Source organism: Zygosaccharomyces rouxii (genome assembly GCF_000026365.1).
Source record: "Zygosaccharomyces rouxii strain CBS732 chromosome B complete sequence".
Lineage (NCBI taxonomy): Eukaryota > Fungi > Ascomycota > Saccharomycetes > Saccharomycetales > Saccharomycetaceae > Zygosaccharomyces > Zygosaccharomyces rouxii.
This window is the reverse complement of record NC_012991.1, coordinates 626,815-646,010: the sequence shown is the minus strand read 5'-3', so window position 1 is coordinate 646,010 and position 19,196 is coordinate 626,815. Positions and strand designations below refer to the sequence as shown.

Sequence of the window (19,196 nt, the reverse complement as noted above, 5' to 3'; positions counted from 1 at the left end):
TATTACGGTGTCTGCCTTCAACTTAGCATAAATTAACACATACATACTACAACGCATTTACACAACATATGCACATGCATAAATATATATATATATATATGTATATATATTCCCTCCTTTTTAATTTCACTATTGGAAATTTTATTGCTCACCCATGCTTAATAGTTTTTTCTTTAATTGCAACACTTCGTCCTTAAGATTGTCCCTTTCCTGTTTGAAAATATACAGTTCAGCCTTGAGGTCGTTGATTTTCATGCTGTAGTGGTTGTTACCAGCAATTCCGATGTTACTTGCGGAGTCATTGCCGGTGGATGGTTCACGAACAAATCTCAATTCATCTAATTCGTTTTGTAATTTTTTGTTGATTTGTTTATATTTATCCAATTCACTCTGTGACATTTCAAGGGCTTTGCTAGAGTTATTAGCAGAGTTCAATACTTCTTGGTAGTTGCTTTGAATCTCTTCTAATTCCCTTTGACGAGCCTCCAGATTTTCGTTTAATTCACCATGTTTGGTGGTCAACTCACGGTGGTCATCTGTTAATTTGTGACGAGATTGTGTTAATTCTTCATTTGTTTGTAATAGATCATCGAGTCTCTGTTGTAACTTTTGCATTGCTGCTTCATGATAACTACCACCTGGCACCAATTCACGTTTGGGTCTTCCGTCAGCATCTAATTCACCGGTCTCCCTGAGAGGATTATGTTCTCTCCATTGTTCCATAAAGTTGTTCAACTGTAATGAATATTGTTTAACAGACTGTCTGAATTCGGTTTCTGATCCTGCTAATTTAGTTTTCAAGGATTCATTTTCAGCAGCTAGATTATCGTATCTGGTCTGTAATTCTTGCAATTGTTCCTGGAATGGGATCTCTTGTTCTAAGTCGTCCAATTTACTAGATTGCACTCTGATAATCTTGTTCAAGACTTCAGTATCAGCGAATTTGGCAGTTAACATATTTTCTAATTCATGAATTCTCTCTTCCATCAAATTATGGTTTGCCTCCATAACATCACAATGCGATTGCAATTTGATAAAATCGGCAGTTTTGATATCTCTTGAAGGTTCATTCCTTAATCTTTGTACTTCGACTTCCAATTCTTTGATATGCTCGCTAGCTTGAAGAGCTTTGTCCTCGGTAATGATTCTGAGTTCTTCCAATTGAGAACGTAGACGGTGGATTACTTCTTTGTTAACGGTTTCCTTTGATGACATTCTGCTCATATCGAAATCGGAACCATTAACAGTTGCTGCATTAGAAGCACTGGAACCAGAAGGATTCATTGGATGGGTACTAGGGATCGCTGGCGGTGGACCCACACCGAACGGTTTATTCTGGCCAGATCCATTAGAGGCAGTAATATCACCCTTGGTAAGTGTTGTGCTGGATGCACTGTCTCGTTTGGTTATCTCTACAGGTTCACTCAGACCATTTTCCGTACCTCTGAAGGATAAATGTTCCCTGTCCTCATAATAGTTTTCATGAGACGAGTATGCAGAAGTTTGATCACTATTTTCCAATTTAACATCGCCCTTCAAGGGAGAGCTTGCAACCGTGGCAATACCAACCTCTCCTGCCATGCTATCAGGTCTGCTTTTGTTTTCTTGAGTTCCATTAGTATCAATAGATCTCTCGATGTCAGCAGATCTCTCGATGTCAGCAGATCTCTCAGTGTCAGCAGGCCTCTCAATGTCAGCAGGCTTCTCAGTGTTAGCAGGCTTCTCAGTGTTAGCAGGCTTCTCAATGTCAGCAGGCTTCTCAATGTTAGCAGGCTTCTCAATGTTAGCAGGCTTCTCAATGTTAGCAGGCTTCTCAATGTTAGCAGGCTTCTCAATGTCAGCAGGTCCATCAGAGCCAGAAGGTCCCTTAATACCAACAGGTCCATCAAAGCCAGTAGGTCCGTTGAGTCCACTAGGTCCGCTGGGTGCACCAGTTCCACCAGGTCCTCCGTGTCCACTAGGCCCGCCGAGTCCACTAGGTCCGCCGAGTCCACTAGGTCCGCCGAGTCCACTAGGTCCACTAGGTCCACTACCCATAGAAGCAACTCTGGGACCATCCTCATTGTTATTGGATTTTGTACGTTCTAATTCTGGAATTGGTGAAACTGGTTTTTTAAGATCTGATGGTTGGCGCGCATGGCCCTTTTTATAATATGGATGTTGTGGTTGACCGTGCGGTTGCTGTTGAGGTGTGTATTGAGGAGAGTTCCGTTGAGGTGTAAATTGACTAGAGCCTGCGAATTGTTGTTGGTGTGATTGTGGTGTCTGTCTTGGTACTGGTTGATGAAATGGAGGTTGTTGTTGTGAATATTGGTGTGGTGGGTTGGAAAATTGATTGAACCTTTCACGGGCCTCATTATCAAAAGGTGCATGGGGTACTTTACTTGGAGTCAACTGTTTTGGTTGTGATGGTACTCTATTATCATTTGGAGTCAGTTGTCCCTCTTGTAAGTAAGGAGTTAAAATGTTTGGTTGTGGAGGTTGTGATAATTTAGCTTGTTGTTGAGGATTAATTGGTGGAGTTACAGGTACAAAAGTAGCAGCCTGTCTTTCAGTTGTTTTCAATACACCAGGACATATTTCTTCAATACGAGATAAGTCCAAAGTGTATAATAAGGTACCCTTACCCATATCAGTAGTTGAAGTGTTTAAATCATATTCTCCTGGACGTGCATAATCAAACTTGTCACCACCCATAATTAGCAACTTGTCGTTGTTTAAAAGAGTTAAAGAATGGCCAGAGCGACCCTGAGGAATGCCAGCCTTGAAAGTAGGGAGCTTAAACCATTCGTGAGTCTTTAAATTGAGGAAATAAACACTATTCAGATAAGTGTCATGTTCATCTTTACCACCCACGACAACCATTACATGTTTGTAGACAACGGCAGCATGCTCTTGCATTGGAGGTGGTTTAGTACCAGTCGTCTCTGCAATGGACCAATCATTATTAGCAACATCATATTTGAAAACTTGGTTGATTAAACCTTGTAATGTATCACCACCAAAAACCCAAAGGTGATTATCATATGAAATCATCGTGTGATTAGTTAGTGGTGGTGGTGAAAAAGTTGTTGGTTTTAAGAATTCCCAATGAGAATCAGGTCTCCTAAATGAGGATAAATCGAAAACTGCTAAATCGTTGAAATAAGTGTCATCGAATTGACCACCAAATAAATACAGTTTCGTCTTCATTTGATTGGCTGCCATAATGGAAATTTTGTGACCATAACGACCCAAGGGGCGTGGACCAATTGGATGTGGAATAGTCCATTTGTAGGAATTTACATTGAAAAGGTAAAGATCGTCATCCATAAGACCTTCACTATTGACTTTATGAGTATCACCACCAAATAACACGAATGCATTCCCACACAGAGTGGCAGCATGTCCTACACGAGGTGGGGGAGTGGTTTCACTAATCTCCACGGTCTTGGACTGGAATTGAGTTCCATTGTCATTTGTAGATATTATCCAAGTATCACCATAAACACTTTGATCATGTAAACCCCCAATTACATAAAGGCTGTTATCCTCTGAACAATTGGAAGACGCAACGTGTCTATAGCGTGGGAAAGGTGAATTCTGTAATTTAACTCTATTCCAAGGTGTATATTCCTTCTGATGTTGTGGTAATGAAGTAGATGCTCCTGATACGTTACGTTGTTGGGCAGGTGAAGGAAACACGCGAGATTGAGGATTGGACATATGATGTAGCGGCTGTTGCTGTTGATGAGACTGTTGTAGACCATGTTGCTGATTTTGTGGAGGTGGTGGAGGTAATGGATTGTTCAATTGACCTTTCATATTTGGCGAATTCTGCATATGAAACTGGTGTTGATTTTGATCATGAGATCCACTAGATCCATTATGAGTACTCTGTGAACCAGTGCTGCCATCATTTTGACTTGATTGAGATGCTCTAGGTGCTTTAGGTGGAGTCCCCTGGACGTGATTAGAGGTGGGATTGGAATTATTAGGTTTCTTATCCTTTGTCAATTTTTTGGCAAATTTGAAAGGAGCCATTTTCTTACTGTACAATTAAGACGTTGAAAATGCAGGGAGAAAGTAGTTGAATGGATCACTTCCAAACTTTAAAATCTTCCGAATGGATCACCTTTAAAATACTTCAATCGAGCCTATTTAAAAGCTCAAAACAGTGTTTAAAATTAGGATTGTTGATCTTTAAGAAGATCTGCTTGAAATTTAAAATAGATAGTGGACTGCTTTCGTTCGTGATGATCATGAAATATCAGTCAACCAAAGAGCTAGTGAACCGATAACAAGTAATCATCATTGGAATTGAGAGCGTCAGAGAACTTTATTCAATTGTTTGATTGTGGTGAATTGAATTGGTTTTGCTGTGTTAGAGCTTTTTCTTTATTCTCCTTATGAATAAGTTTGACGAATTTGTTGAAGCAACTGACAAGGAGTTGCATGTGGACACCAGTACCAGGAATACTACGATAAATGTATCGTCTCCAGGCTCAAGTAATGATAGTACTAGTTCACCAAAATCACCATCAGGAGAAGTGTTGTCGAGGAAAGAGATGAAAATGAAGCAGTTTACCCCTAAGAAATTGAATTATCAAGATCATCCTCTAAAGGATCACAGTACTGGTGGTTCATTGCCTATAACTAGAAGAACTTCAAGGTCAAGTACGATACACAAGAGGAAATCGCTTTTACAGCCGATTGTGGCACCACAGACACCCGACAAAAGTGGTCCTAGTTGGCGGTCTAACGGTGGTTCGCCAAGCGGATCGTTTAACAGACAGAGGTCCACTAGTGGTGCGTCTATGCATTCTCGCAGTAGTTCACAGTCTCTAAGCCTGGATAGTACGTTCGATGTATCTTTGCAGAACTTGGCGAATAAGGAATTAGAGCTATTGGAATCAAAACGTCGCATTGAAGAGTTGAAAAAGCAGTTACAGTTAGAGGAACAGTCTTACCAGAAGAGGGTAGAAGAGTTGAAAGAGTTGAAATCACAAGTTTCGAATGATTTGCAGATAAATTCACAGCATCAACAGCAGCAGCAACAACAACAGCAGCAGCAGCAGCAGCATCACTTACAACCACATAGTAAAAAGCGAGAGGAACACACCAGGGATAAGTCACGAGGTAAGGGTTCAGGTACAGGATCAAGTTCAGTTTGGTCTAAACCTTTGGCATTTTTCAACCAATTTGATCAAATTATACAGCATGAACTGGAAAGAAGCTTACGTTGGGATGATACACCAGAGGATAAAATTATGCAACCTGAACCTTATGAGGGGGCAGCAGCCGTACAGAATAGTCAACTGCGACAGCCACAGGTAGAGATTCCAACTTCCAATAGTCAATCTAATGTTAATAACACTGATAATAATGATAACAAAATTAATAATAACACTAACAACACCAGCAATAATAAGAATGGTCATGACGATAATAATAATAATAATGATAGTAGTAATAATAATAATAATAATGACGGAAATAATAAAAATCTTTGGAGTTTTTTCAACGATGTTAAAACTGGACTTCTGGGTATTGAAGAAGAGGAAGAAACGCCGCAGAGAACGATTGCAGGGTCAGCAAAGAATGATAATGGCATCAAAGAGTTTAAAACTGCAAAGAAGACAAGAGATCCAGTTGAAATGACAGATTTTCAAAAATAAGATCAAAATTAATAATTAAAAGCTTTCGTTACATACAACTTATAATGATTATCCATATAAAACACAAATTGTAAGCATTCTATCTAAAAAAACCTTCGAGTATAAGTCCGTTAGTCATTACTCGTAATGCAAAGTGCTATCCTTTACAGGGAAATATTCATTACCAACTCTTTGCTCCGTATAAGGAGAATGCAATTCGGTAGCATGTTTGGATTTTTGTTTGTTCAAAGTCACAGATCCTTCTCCAATACCTTTCATCAACCCCATGAATTTAGAACTCCTCAGTTTCGTTGAAGGGCTAGTTGAACATGAGTCTACAATTTCGTTGGCGAGTTTTTGAAATTCTTCTTGTTCTTGATCGAAAATAGGTCTTTTCTTTTCAACATCTTCTAATTCTTTTTCCAAGGCGTTAAATTCAGCCGCAAATGCATCCTGCTTCTCTCCCGGCACCTCTCTTTTGGTTACATCTCTTGAAATCATGTTATAATTAGGCTGGTAAGTAGTCATAGGAAACCGTACCATAGGTGCTGTTGACTTCTCATATGAGCTGTACATTTTTTTGTAATCTTGTGAAAACTCTAGTGGGTCTTCTATCTTCATAGAATGAAACTGAGAAAGCCAACTACCGTTGCCACTACTCTGATGCAGTGCTTGTTGTTCTCGTTGCACTTGTTGGTGATGAAGTTGTTGCTGTTGTTGTACTGGTGGTACTACTGGAACGGCGGTAGTGATAGGAGCAGGACCTTGATGTATTCCGCCCATAAATCTGTTACCTGCAGCAACATCCTGGCCATATAAAAATACACCCTCAGGTGCATTTATGTGTAACTGATGTTGGTTACTATTCTCATGACTGAATCTATGTATAAATCCAGGGTGTTGCTCACCTTTAGTGACGAACTGCGTTAGAGGATTAGCTTGGCAAGCAGACATCTTCTATCTTGGTTATTATGACTAGCGATGAATGATTCTATGTTGTCGTCAGCAGCAGTAGTGAGACAAGAAGTAGTAAATGATTCAACCATCAATAGACTCATTTGTTCATTTTTTTTTCACCTCCATATATATAATGACTGGGGTACTCATCGCGTGGCTCCGGTAGAGGCAGAATGGAACCTCCGGTCGCGCGAGAACTTTAATTCCCGACGGGCCGAAATAAGCGAAACTTTTCCACTCAAGAAAAGATCGTGGGGGAAGCCGCCAAGCTCTCTGAAAAAAAAAAAAGCGGAGGACGATTTCCGGATGAGTCATCCCAGAATGTTTTCCTCAGAGAACCTCGCAGTAAACAGAGGGCGCAGAAAAACACGCAGTAGGAGAAATCGAACGGGGTTATCGGTTGCTCTAGTAACGACCTCGGAAATAGTAGGGAGGGAGGAGGATGGTTCCGGGATGGAGACAAAAGGCAGAGGAGTAGTAGGAAGTACGGCGTTAATATCGGCGGCTCGGTAGGAAGGAGTTGAGGATGAAAGGATGGGGGGAGAGGAAAGAGAATTCTGGGAAAGTTTTCGGGTTTCCCATCTGTTTATATATGTATGGTTGGAGGCGTTCAAGAAACCCTTTCGTGATAATGGCGGTTATGCAAGGCCCTCGGCGGCTGCACGGGTTATGTACTGTGTAAACAGGTTAACCACAACAAAAAATTTTTGAAATGATGAGCATGGGAGGAGTCCTCAGTTGGAGACGTCTGCTACAGGTGCAGCATTCTTAGTGATTGATTGGGCATAACTGCAACAAACGGTTCATAAGAAGTATAAATATATATGTGCGTGCTTATGGTAAACTTTTACAAGTCTTCACAAGACATTTCGAGTTCGATTCCTTTCCACTATGAGTTGGCGAGAAATTTAATTTTTAGGAGTCGGAACCACACTTCATCTGAAAGTTTCTTTCTAGAAACAAAACTTTATTTTCGCAAGTTGTTACACAGAATTTCTGATGTCATTTTCCCTAAACAAAACAATGTCATTTATTCGTATTTAATATAGTTTTATATTTTTATTCTTAAGTACAATGGTCATCATCATAAATTCCCTAAGCAGTTGCACTCCTGGATGCCACTTCCGCTCTTAGTCTTAATCTACCCGATAGAATATCACCAATATGAGTGAACTCCTTCCAGTGGATGTCTTCACCCTTACGTAGTGCTACATTGGTTTCATTTTCCCAAAGTTCAGCAATTGGCTTGAAGGAAACCTTTGATCCATTCACACAGATGACAGCAGCAGAATCATCTTCGTGTTGAACAGTTGGTTTCTTTTCACCGTGAACATCGTATTGGAATCTTAAAACCTTCGTGTCAGCATCATTACCCTTATTTCTCTCATTCCATTCTTCCAAGAAGTTAACACACTTAACAGCGTAACGAGAAGCAATAACACGGTCCTTAGAAGATGGCATACCACCTTGTTGAGCATGACCTGGAATGGCGGTTCTTACACCAAAGTTACCCTTACTGGATTCAGCGATAATATCAGCCAACAACTGAGTGCTGTAAATGTTGGAAGCTTGTTCATTTCTGATCAATAGCTTACCGTTGTTGTTTTCACCTTTATCATGACGGAAGTTTTCACACAACAATTCTAAATCTTCCTTAATGGCTGGAAGGTTAATCTGGTCCTCAGGAGAGTACACAGAGACTGCACCGGTAACCAAACCAGTGAAAGATGCAATGAAACCAGAATGACCACCTTGAACTTCCACAACAAAGACTCTTCTTCTGGTGGCAGAAGCACTCTGTTTAATCTCGTCTGTGTATTTCACAAGGGCGTTCAAACAAGTGTCCACACCTAATGAGTACTCAGTACCAGGAACGTTGTTAGAGATGGTAGCTGGAATCATGACCATTGGGATGTTAAAGACTGGATATCTTTCTCTGTTGTCACGAAGTTCCTTTAGAGATTTGAAACCTTCGAAACCACCAAGGATGATTAAACCATCCAACTTGTTCTTTTGGAAGTAGTATGCCACTGTACCCATGTCAGTATCAGCGAGAGATCTGTTGGTACCAATGACGGAACCACCCAAGTTGTGCCAATTCTCCACATCGTTCCATGATAATTCACGCATTTGACCGGTTTGGATCAAACCGGAGAAACCGTTCATGATGGCAAAAGGTTTGTGACCTCTAGACAAACAGTACAAAGTAGCAGCACGAGTAGCAGGATTCAAAGCTGCAGAAGGTGCACCCACATGGACAATACCGATGTTCAATCTCTGTGTAACTGGCAACATCTCGGAACCATCATCCTTAATGGTGGTAGAGACAAAAATATCGTACAATTCCATAAATTCTGTATCTCTTAGCATAATGGCCTTATCGAAATTCTTGTTCTCGATATCGGTGGCAACAGATTTAGTCAATTCCACAGATTCCATTAGTGGCTTTCTGATGATCTTATTTTCCAAGATACCGATCAAAGGAGATGGAGTTTCAGGAGTCATTTCTAGAACTGCCTTAACTGCATCAACACCTTGCAAAGTGGCCAACAATCTGTCATGGGCAACAGCGGTACCACCTCTTTGCACGTGTCCCAAGATTGTCACCTTGGCATCCAGACCCAACTCAACCAAGACGTTCTTAACGTCGTCGGCACTGATGTGATTCAACTCATCATCCAATGCACCTTCAGCAACAATCACAGTGTTGTTTCTACGGCCCTTTTGTCTATGTCTTTGGCAAACTTCCTTCAATTCTGCTTGCCATTTACCTCTAGGAGCTGCTCTTTCTGGGATAAAGATGTAATCGGCACCAGTGGCAATACCAGCCAACAGAGCTAACCAACCACAATGTCTACCCATAACTTCGACGACGAAAGCACGTGAGTGAGACTTGGCAGTGGCATCGATGTAATCGACCAATTCACAGATACGACCCAAGGCAGAGAACGCACCAATGGTGGAATCACTACCAGCCATATCGTTATCGATAGAACCAATTAAACCGACCATAGTCAAGTTCTTGTAAGGCTCCACTTGTTCAGAAGTGAAAGTACCATCCTTGACTAAGTCTGCCACTAACGATGGCCATTCACCTCTGAACAAGTCTGCACCGGTTAGGGAACCGTCACCACCACACACAATCAATGCATCAATACCTTCGGAGATCAAATTGTATGCTGCTTGTTTACGACCCCAACGCTCTCTGAACTCCTTACAACGTGCGGTACCAATCAATGTACCACCTTCACTTAACCAGCCTCTCACATCTTCCCAATGCATTTGACGCAAGTATTTACCACCTTTCAAAAGACCTTCGTAACCTTCGTAAACAGCGTACACGTCACAACCAAAATGAATACCTGTACGTACCACAGCACGGACTGCTGCGTTCATACCAGGAGAATCACCACCACTTGTCATAACCGCAATCTTCTTCTTTTTCTGGCTACGAGCTAATGAATTTTTCAATTCTTTAACGGCGTTCGCATCTGGTTTCGAACCGGCGAGCTCGGCTTCATGCTGACTGCTAGGTCCCAAGAATTGCTCCTTTGAAGTTGGTTCGGTGTCTAACGCATTGGCGAAAGAGGTGAAACCAACACGGTTGCCTAACGGATCAGTCAAAACAACCAATTTGTCAGAAACCTTCTCAGCCTTAGGGAATCTCTTCACGACCTCATCTAATTCTGTAGAGAAATATGTAGTGGTAAAGTTCTCAACACCCTTTGGTGCCTCACCAATAACGAATCTGACCTTTAGGAGAGCGCCTTGACTCTGGTTCTTGTTGTCTGCTTCTTGCTGAGGAACACGGAATCCGTTTGCATCGATTTCACTCAATTTAAAGGCTTCCAGCCACATTTCCCTAATGGAATCCTGAGAGCATCCGCTGGAAAGTAACAGATTCTCACCATGCTTAAATTTATCGAAATCCTTGACTGTGGAAAATCCTAGTTTGTGGTAAAAATGAATTGTCTCTTTAAACAACTCCACGCTGTTAGTGACTACGGATCTGAACGCTACACCGTAGCAAGCTTCGTGAGCTAAACCCATCTTGTTGGTATTATCTATTGGGATGTTATTCAAAACCTTATTCCGGTAGGTATCGACAAGTAAAGGGAAGTTTCAAAGAAACTGCAATTATCCTTTCTCTCTTTATGCTAATGGGTTTTTACCAAGGAAAGGTTGAAATATATCTACTAGCGTCTCCCGACGTTTAACTGAAGAGTTGCTTAGACTACTTTGTTCTAAGAGAAGGAAAAAAAAAAAAGTCGATCACAGGGTATAAATTAGTGGAAGCTAGGGGGTCGGAGTGGAATCGCTGTAAAGTGGAAGCTGCAAGAAAGGCGAAGAAAGTGGAATCCAGAGTCACGTGGTGCCGACCCCCGATTTTTTACATACTTTTATCGTCTTGTACGTAGAATTTTTTTTTTATTATTTTTTTTGTCATCGATTGCGGGTAATCGGAACAAGTGCTCTTGGAAACAGACGGGCAACAAAATAGAACAAAAGAAAAGATTACGAATGTTTCTGAATATATGAATAGTGTAGAGCTTGGTTTTTTCAAATAAACACGGCCTACGTACAACAATCGTTATATCGTCTCTATGCAGTAATGTACAAAAGGGTCAATTCAATTGACAGGGGTTATTTGTTATTTCGTTTTTACTTTTTTTAAATTTTCTTGTGTAGTTCAGTGCGAATCATGACTTAACTTATTGGTTCTCTGGTCTTAGTCTTCTAACTTCCTTACCGACTCTCCAGATCTCCATGTTTCTGATGGTTTCCAATTCGGATTCCAACTTAGCTCTGTAGTCTGGTTGAGAGTTGAATTCTAGAGAACGCTTGGTTTCGGAACCGTTCTTGACAGATTCGTACAAGTCTTGGAAGACTGGTTTCAAGGCATCCTTGAAGATTGGGTACCAGTCTAGAGCACCTCTTCTAGCGGTAGTAGAGCATGCGTCGTACATGTAATCCATACCTAGAGAACCGATCAATGGGTACAAGGATTGAGTAGCTTCTTCGACGGTTTCGTTGAAGGCTTCGGATGGGGAGTGACCGTTTTCTCTCAAAACTTCGTATTGAGCCAAGAACATACCGTGGATACCACCCATTAAACAACCTCTTTCACCGTACAAATCGGAGTTAACTTCCTTTTCGAAAGTAGTTTGGTACACGTAACCGGAACCGATAGCGACGGACATGGCAAGAGCCTTTTCGTCAGCCTTACCGGTGACGTCCTTCCAGACGGCGTAAGAGGAGTTGATACCTCTACCTTCCTTGAACAAAGATCTGACGGTTCTACCGGAACCCTTTGGAGCGACCAAGATGGTATCGATGTTGGTTGGTGGTTCCACACGGGTCAAATCGTAGAAGACTGGGGAGAAACCGTGAGAGAAGTAAAGAGTCTTACCTTCAGTCAACAATGGCTTGATAGTTGGCCAGGTTTCAGATTGAGCGGCATCGGACAACAAGTTCATGACGATGTTACCCTTTTGGACGGCTTCGGTGACGTCGAACAAGTTTTCACCTGGGACCCAACCGTCTTCAATGGCAGCCTTCCAGGAGGAACCGTTCTTACGGACACCGACAATGACGTTCAAACCGTTGTCTCTCAAGTTCAAACCTTGACCGTAACCTTGAGAACCGTAACCGATTAGGGCAAAGGTGTCGTTCTTGAAGTAGTCCAACAATTTTTCACGTGGCCAGTCAGCTCTTTCGTGAACAGTTTCGACGGTACCACCGAAGTTGATCTGTTTCAAACCACGGGTAGCGACCATTGGCTTAATGAATTGCCTAGCAGCTGGTCTGACAGCATTGACGGCAGCAGCACGGGAGGCAAGAGCGAAGGTTCTCTTGGCGGTGACAACACGAGAGTTGCAGATGAATCTGGAGGCAGTTCTAGATGCAGCGTTTCTGAACATTATTATTATGAATCAATGGATGATTTCCTTTGAGTTATCCAATATTTGATCAAGGAAGCTACTCAAAGTGAAAAATTTTCCACCTCTTTTTATACTAGCCTCTTGCCCCCCGTGTATGGCCCTTTTCCTTTAGCTTGAGTCATCGCGAAAGGCCGAATCACCCCCTACGAAGCCGGTACCGCTGTTTCTTTATCCGGTAATGACCGTGAGAACAGCTGCCCCATAGGGTAACGAAGTCGCAAAAAAAGAAATCCACTTGAAAATGTACTTTTTAGCCGCCGACACACTCGTGGCAAACGATGATGGGTTCCGGACTCCGAGTCCCTTATTCAGTCACCTGAATATCACATGCGAAGTTTCCCGACGAGATCACATGAACTTTCTTCAAAAAATAAAAAAAGAGTCTCCAGTAGCATCAGGGCATCAGATGGCGGCGTACAACGTTGACTACTCTTCCTTCGAGGATTAACGATACTTTATAGATTTAACCCATAAGAAAGGAAAAAGAATAAATCTTTCTTTTCACTGCTACGTATAGATTCAAATACAAGCTTTTGAAAAAGAAACTTTCAATCATGTCAGTTTGTTTAGGTGTTACAAAAGGGATCGCTGTCTCTTCATTAGGTATTTATGCTGGTATTCTAACCACCGGTACTATCTGTACTTATATGGTTCCGGTAGATGTCATAACTAAACATTTAAACTCTGTTGTCTGCAGAGTTGGTGAGGTTGCATCTGCTCTAGGTCTTCTATCTACAGGGTTTTTCTCATTAAGTTATTTCGGTGCTCCATCTCATCTAAGACACCCATATTTGATTTACAGTGCCCTAGTCGCACCCGCATCAGCTCTTTATTTGTGGGCGATCTCTAGATGTAATCACAAATGCCATGCAAAGTCAAAGATTGCTGAACAAGGTAAAACCAATGGGGATAACAAAACCCAAAGTCCACCTCTAGGCGATTCGGTCGTCGATTTGGGTGCAGATTCAAAGGTTCCATCTGGTCATCCACCTGTTAAGGAAGGTGCCAAGTGTCCTATGGGTAATGCTGTCGTCACAAACGAACCTTCATCTACAGACTATGCTAGACCTGCAGGTTGCCAAAGTAAATTTGCCAAACATTTGGCTGTCGTGACTGGTGTTGCCATCATTGGATTTTTACAATCTGTAATCGGTGTATATGGTGAACCAGCTTGAAGAGGAAGAGGATCGATAATTAATTTATTTTGATTTATCTCTCTCTTTGGGATAATATATTTATTCGAATGTGTTTATTTGTGTCTTTTTTTCTTCTTTTATACAGATGCTAGAGCATCTGTCTGTATCCTTTTGTCGAAATCCACCATTTCGACACTGTCGATCGTATGTACAAGAATCCTGGAATTATCTTCGTTAAATTCAAAGATAAATATACCGCGTACGAATCGTGGCGGTTGCCGCGTATAATCAATCTCACTTGTCAATTTATTTTTTGTTGGATTTAGAATGTGGTTAAAAACGGGGGATGATGTATCCACTTCCCCAACGTTGCGAACCTGTCCCAATTCAACGTCTTTTCCACTGCTATCTACACTTTTATCACTTCCATCACTTTCATTACAACTCTGCCACTTGATAACCAGCTTATCATTCGAAGTAATACAATTGTAATTGGTTTTTTCCTCCCGAAGTAGAGTGATGACTTTATCAATCTTTAATTTTGCCTTGTCCTGAAGTACAAACTTAGTCGCCAACAGTCTAATGGCATTCATTGATGCCCTGTACTTGCCCTGACCCTGTAAAACTGGAATATATGGATGCGTCGTTGGTAGTAACCTCAATGTAATGTGTGCATCCAGGTACTCGTTCAACAATGGTCTTTGTAAAAGGTTTGGTACTCCATCTGTGGTTAAATACGTTGTAATATGCCCTAGGTTCGAATGCCGTTCTGAATAAAACCGTCGTCCTGCACTTCGTATAGCTTGTGATAACAGTCTATCTATCGTCAACCCCATACGCCGTGATGGTATAGTATTCATCTGTGAAATGAGAAAAGAGGTAATGATCGAGAAAAGGGACTCGCCTGGATAATCCGCTAGCTATATAGCTTTGATCGTCTCAATCTCAATGAATCTGATTTGCCCTCCCTTATTAATTTACGTGCTTTTAAAGCTCATCACATCGATCTTTAGACCTTAAGGAACCATTATTGATACCAACCCATGCACCACCACTGTTTCCCTGTTCCTTTCTTTTCCATCAAAAAAATGCAAAACTTTCAAGAACATCTGGACAGTTGAAATGAAGAGATTCAGTAGTAAGGTATTTCTAAATACTTTGAAGGAAGTATAGAGTTCATTGCGAGTATTCTTACTGGGGTAACCAGCATTACTGTTGCATTTTATTTGCATTATTTGATAGATTGTTTGATACACTTTCCACCCGACGACAGATCTCTAACATGGCCTCGCAGTTTTTTCTCAAGACATCTCAAGATATAGAGTTATTCCAGGGGTACCCAAGGTTTAACCAAAGTGTTGCAAACTCTATTGGAGGTGGTGTAACTTCATCGATCCTTTCACCATGTTCTCGTTTTTTGGCTTTATCTACAAAGGAAGAGGTTAAAATTTACACCGGTGATCTATTCGACCACGAATTGTTATCGTTGCCATTGAGCAATGTGTATGATCTGCATTTTTCACCATCAGGTAACTACTTGGGGACTTGGGAAAGACCTTCAGCACAAGATGCTAGCCATCTAAATTGTAAAGTTTGGTATTTGAACAAACAACTAGATTCGCAAGATGTGGAACCTATTTATCAATTTCAGGCAAAAACTCAAAACGGCTGGAACTTACAATTTTCTAAACTGGATAACTATGCTATAAGACAGTTTGGTAAGGAATTGAAAGTTGTCAAGCTAGAACAAACTAACCCAGTTTTTGATTTTGACCATCCATTTGCCACACTTTCTCACAAGCAAGAATCAGAATCACAAGTGTTCGGTACTTTCCTAATTTCTCCTGCTGAGCATCCTACGATATGTACTTTCACACCTGAGAAATCTGGTAAACCTGCTCATTTGACCATTTGGCCTATCGTAGAGGGCCAAATTACGAAGAAAATCGTCACCAAGACTTTCTTCAAGGCAGATTCTTGTCAATTACAATGGAACTCACTAGGTAATGCTGTGCTTTGTGTGGCTATTACAGACTTCGACTCTTCTAACCAATCCTATTACGGTGAAAATACTCTTTACCTGCTGTCATTCCAAGGTGTTAACGGTTCTCTAGGTGGTAACTCCGTCCGTGTGCCTTTATCGAAAGAGGGTCCAATTCATGATTTTACCTGGTCCCCAACCTCGAGACAATTCGGTGTTATTTATGGGTATATGCCCGCTACCATAACTTTCTTCGATTTAAGAGGTAACATTGTGCATTCCCTTGAAGCTCAGGCAAAGAATACCATGTTATTTTCACCATCCGGTCGCTATATTCTAATTGCAGGGTTTGGTAATTTGCAAGGTGCTGTAGATATCTTGGATCGTCATGATAAATTCAAAAGAGTTTCACATTTTGATGCCGCTAACACTTCAGTTTGTAAATGGAGTCCCGGTGGTGAGTTTATCATGACTGCAACAACTTCCCCACGTTTAAGAGTCGATAACTGTATCAAGATATGGCACGTTACTGGTAAGCTAGTCTTTGTTAAGGAATTCAAGGAATTGCTGAAAGTAGATTGGAGAACCTTCTGTCCTTACAAGACGATGGCAAACTCTCACATAATTAAAGACTGGCAAGAACCTAAAAATGACATTTCACAATCATTAGATCCCAAATTAGCGTCGGCAAACCAATTGCAAATTCATGAAAGCGCCGAACAGTACGCTGCAAAGCATCCAAAGAGTAATGGCAGTCAAGGTGTAGGTTCTCAGAGTAAAGGTGCCTATAAACCTCCACATGCAAGAAGAGCCGGCGCAAATGGCGGTAGAAACGTACCGGGCATGAACGTTGTAAATGCCAAACCACAGCCAAGGGCCCAAATTCCTGGTCTTGTGCCTGGTGCCACTCAACAACAAGGTGGTGGTAAATCAGCTGCTAAGAACAAGAAGAGAGCTAACAAGAGGAAAGAAGACCCACAACCAAACCAAAAGGAACAGCAACAACGGGGACAACAACAAGAATCCTCTAGTGCCCAAGAACCTACTCTTAAGGAGACCTCATCGCCAGAGGAGAAAAAAATTAGATCTTTACTCAAGAAGCTAAGAGCTATCGAAGCTCTAAAACTAAGGCAAAGCAACGGAGAGAAACTAGAAGATACACAGGTGCTAAAGATTCAATCGGAGGAAAAAGTCTTATCGGAGCTCAAATTCATGGGCTGGCAAGAGGAGTCATCGTGATCTCATTGAAAACAATATAGAAAATAATACACTATACTCAAATAGATTTACATAATTAAAAAGAAAAGTGTTACCATATTCTTATTCTTCGTGTATTTAGAATATTCTAAAGCGAATACGCCTACTTAGTACCCTGCACGGCTTTTTTGACACATCGATGGTTCATCGCGCCTTCTTTTCTTCTTTTCATTAGTGCCGTATGTCCTTCCCCAAGGGCACACATACAAGGACACACGGCACTATTTCACCAACAACTCAAGAGAGAAGGTATCCACAGTTTACGGAGTTCTCGTAGTATTAAAGGCCAAAGGTGCAATGTCCACGAGGTTTGAAGCCACAACCCTTCAATGAACCAAACTATGGCGCTAGGTAGTTCAATACTGTGCTGGTACAGTTAGTAATAGTTCTCGAGACAAATGTTGGCAATAGAATGTGATTGACGAGTACATCAAATTATATAAACTCATGAAATATTGTTGTGATATTTTAACGATGTGGGAACAATAGTTGAGAACAGTACTCAGTTTCTTTAGAAGGCGTGGAGGATCAAACTTTTACGCACAATGATAGACATCAGAGAGAAGGTTGTGTCAGCCTTTGATATCAGGAATCTTTGGAAGAGTAACCAGGAAGGATATGAAGAAGAGACCGAAGAACTTGGTGAAGATGGCCAGTTTGTGAACCAATTAGATAAGAATAAGAAGCAGCTTGGTATAATATCGAGTATTTTTCTGATCAGTAACCGTATGCTTGGTACTGGTGTTTTTGCTACATCTTCAGAGATCTACACATTATGTGGGTCTGTAGGTCTAGCGCTGATCATGTGGGTGATTGGTGGGATTATCTCATTAGCGGGCCTTTATGTGTATATGGAATATGGTACGGCAATTCCTAAAAATGGTGGTGAAAAGAACTATTTGGAGTTTATCTTTAAAAAACCAAGATTCTTGGTTACCAGCATGTATGCGGCATACGTTTTCTTTCTAGGTTGGGCCGCTGGTAATTCGATCAATACTGCCGTCATGTTTCTAACTGCCGGTGATGCAAAGATTACCGAATGGAACCAAAGAGGTATCGGTGTTGCTGTCATTTTCTTTGCCTTTGCGGTTAATTTTATAAATGTTAAAGTGGGACTTTATTTACAAAACATTTTGGGTGTTATTAAAGTTGGTATTGTGATTTTCATTGCAGTCAGTGGTTGGGTTGCGTTGGCAGGTGGTACTAACCATGGTCATCATACGAATAATCTAAAAAATGCATTTGAAGGTACTGAGAATGCCTCTGCATATGGTGTTGTCAATGCTCTTTACAACGTGATCTGGTCATTTGTCGGCTATTCAAATGTCAACTACGCTCTTGGTGAAGTTAAGAACCCGGTAAGAACTTTGAAGATTGCAGGTCCCGTATCCTTAATTACAATTGCCATTCTTTACATCTTCGTCAACATTTCTTATTTTGCAGTGGTCCCCAAAGAAAAATTGATCTCTTCTAAACTGGTGTTAGCGGCAGATTATTTTGATATTATTTTCCATGGTAAAGGTAGAGAGGTTGCCGCCGCATTCGTGGGATTGAGTGCTTTAGGTAACGTTCTATCTGTTATTTTTTCACAGGGTAGAATTATCCAACAGTTGGGTAGAGAAGGTATATTACCTTTCCCCAATCTATTTGCATCTTCAAAACCATTCAATACACCAATGGTTGGTCTATTTCAACATTTTCTTGTTTGTATGGTGACCATTCTTGCTCCACCACCAGGTGATGCTTACAATTTTGTCCTAAATTTGATTTCCTATCCAATGAACATTATCAATTTCGTTATTTCAACCGGTTTGATTTGGATCCACTGGCAGGCAAAGCAAGGTAAGTTGGAATGGAACCCACCAATTAAGGCAGGTGTCTGGATCGCAGGCTTCTTCTCCCTAGCGAATGCATACTTAATCGTCGCACCTTATGTCCCACCAACTAATGGACAATCCGTTTACAACAGTTTGCCATATTGGATTCACTGTGTGGTTGCATGGGCAATCTTTGCGTTTGGTGGATGTTACTGGCTCCTATTCGCCAGAGTACTACCAAAACTTGGTCATTACTCCCTCGACATCAAGGAAGAACTGGGCGATGATGGATTCTGGAGAACGAAGATCATCAAATCTTATGACGACAAGCCATTCTCCGATGATGATTTGGATGCCACCACTAATACTAGTAACAGTGAGCAAGTAATAGAAACGTTGGACGACATCAACTCAAAAGAAGGGTTCAAAGCCACTCAAACACAATTCGTACGAGACTCTTTTTGAGGGAA

At 41.2% G+C, this 19,196-nt stretch overlaps 10 protein-coding genes across 10 annotated transcripts; 5 read left to right on the top strand and 5 right to left on the bottom strand.

Annotated features, from left to right (window-relative positions):
- Positions 1 to 141: 141 nt before the first annotated feature.
- On the bottom strand, positions 142 to 4,023 carry KEL2 (Kel2p; the record flags this gene model as incomplete). Its single annotated transcript, XM_002495262.1, has 1 exon — positions 142 to 4,023. The coding sequence occupies one exon, from the start codon at positions 4,021 to 4,023 to the stop codon at positions 142 to 144; it is 3,882 nt and encodes a 1,293-aa protein (XP_002495307.1).
- Positions 4,024 to 4,388: 365 nt separating this feature from the next.
- Positions 4,389 to 5,657, top strand: ZYRO0B08206g (uncharacterized protein; the record flags this gene model as incomplete). Its single annotated transcript, XM_002495261.1, has 1 exon — positions 4,389 to 5,657. The coding sequence occupies one exon, from the start codon at positions 4,389 to 4,391 to the stop codon at positions 5,655 to 5,657; it is 1,269 nt and encodes a 422-aa protein (XP_002495306.1).
- A 117-nt stretch (positions 5,658 to 5,774) lies between these two features.
- Positions 5,775 to 6,590, bottom strand: PEX21 (Pex21p; the record flags this gene model as incomplete). The annotated part of the gene is made up of 1 exon (XM_002495260.1): positions 5,775 to 6,590. The coding sequence occupies one exon, from the start codon at positions 6,588 to 6,590 to the stop codon at positions 5,775 to 5,777; it is 816 nt and encodes a 271-aa protein (XP_002495305.1).
- A 27-nt stretch (positions 6,591 to 6,617) lies between these two features.
- On the top strand, positions 6,618 to 7,106 carry ZYRO0B08162g (uncharacterized protein; the record flags this gene model as incomplete). The annotated part of the gene is made up of 1 exon (XM_002495259.1): positions 6,618 to 7,106. One exon carries the CDS (start codon positions 6,618 to 6,620, stop codon positions 7,104 to 7,106), a length of 489 nt encoding a protein of 162 aa, XP_002495304.1.
- Positions 7,107 to 7,688: 582 nt separating this feature from the next.
- Positions 7,689 to 10,643, bottom strand: PFK1 (6-phosphofructokinase subunit alpha; the record flags this gene model as incomplete). Its single annotated transcript, XM_002495258.1, has 1 exon — positions 7,689 to 10,643. The coding sequence occupies one exon, from the start codon at positions 10,641 to 10,643 to the stop codon at positions 7,689 to 7,691; it is 2,955 nt and encodes a 984-aa protein (XP_002495303.1).
- Positions 10,644 to 11,305: 662 nt separating this feature from the next.
- ILV5 (ketol-acid reductoisomerase) lies at positions 11,306 to 12,514 on the bottom strand (the record flags this gene model as incomplete). The annotated part of the gene is made up of 1 exon (XM_002495257.1): positions 11,306 to 12,514. The coding sequence occupies one exon, from the start codon at positions 12,512 to 12,514 to the stop codon at positions 11,306 to 11,308; it is 1,209 nt and encodes a 402-aa protein (XP_002495302.1).
- A 575-nt stretch (positions 12,515 to 13,089) lies between these two features.
- Positions 13,090 to 13,710, top strand: ZYRO0B08096g (uncharacterized protein; the record flags this gene model as incomplete). The annotated part of the gene is made up of 1 exon (XM_002495256.1): positions 13,090 to 13,710. The coding sequence occupies one exon, from the start codon at positions 13,090 to 13,092 to the stop codon at positions 13,708 to 13,710; it is 621 nt and encodes a 206-aa protein (XP_002495301.1).
- A 98-nt stretch (positions 13,711 to 13,808) lies between these two features.
- MCO32 (Mco32p) lies at positions 13,809 to 14,531 on the bottom strand (the record flags this gene model as incomplete). The annotated part of the gene is made up of 1 exon (XM_002495255.1): positions 13,809 to 14,531. One exon carries the CDS (start codon positions 14,529 to 14,531, stop codon positions 13,809 to 13,811), a length of 723 nt encoding a protein of 240 aa, XP_002495300.1.
- Positions 14,532 to 14,953: 422 nt separating this feature from the next.
- On the top strand, positions 14,954 to 16,891 carry ZYRO0B08052g (translation initiation factor 2A; the record flags this gene model as incomplete). The annotated part of the gene is made up of 1 exon (XM_002495254.1): positions 14,954 to 16,891. The coding sequence occupies one exon, from the start codon at positions 14,954 to 14,956 to the stop codon at positions 16,889 to 16,891; it is 1,938 nt and encodes a 645-aa protein (XP_002495299.1).
- Positions 16,892 to 17,454: 563 nt separating this feature from the next.
- On the top strand, positions 17,455 to 19,191 carry MUP1 (Mup1p; the record flags this gene model as incomplete). Its single annotated transcript, XM_002495253.1, has 1 exon — positions 17,455 to 19,191. The coding sequence occupies one exon, from the start codon at positions 17,455 to 17,457 to the stop codon at positions 19,189 to 19,191; it is 1,737 nt and encodes a 578-aa protein (XP_002495298.1).
- Positions 19,192 to 19,196: the final 5 nt, after the last annotated feature.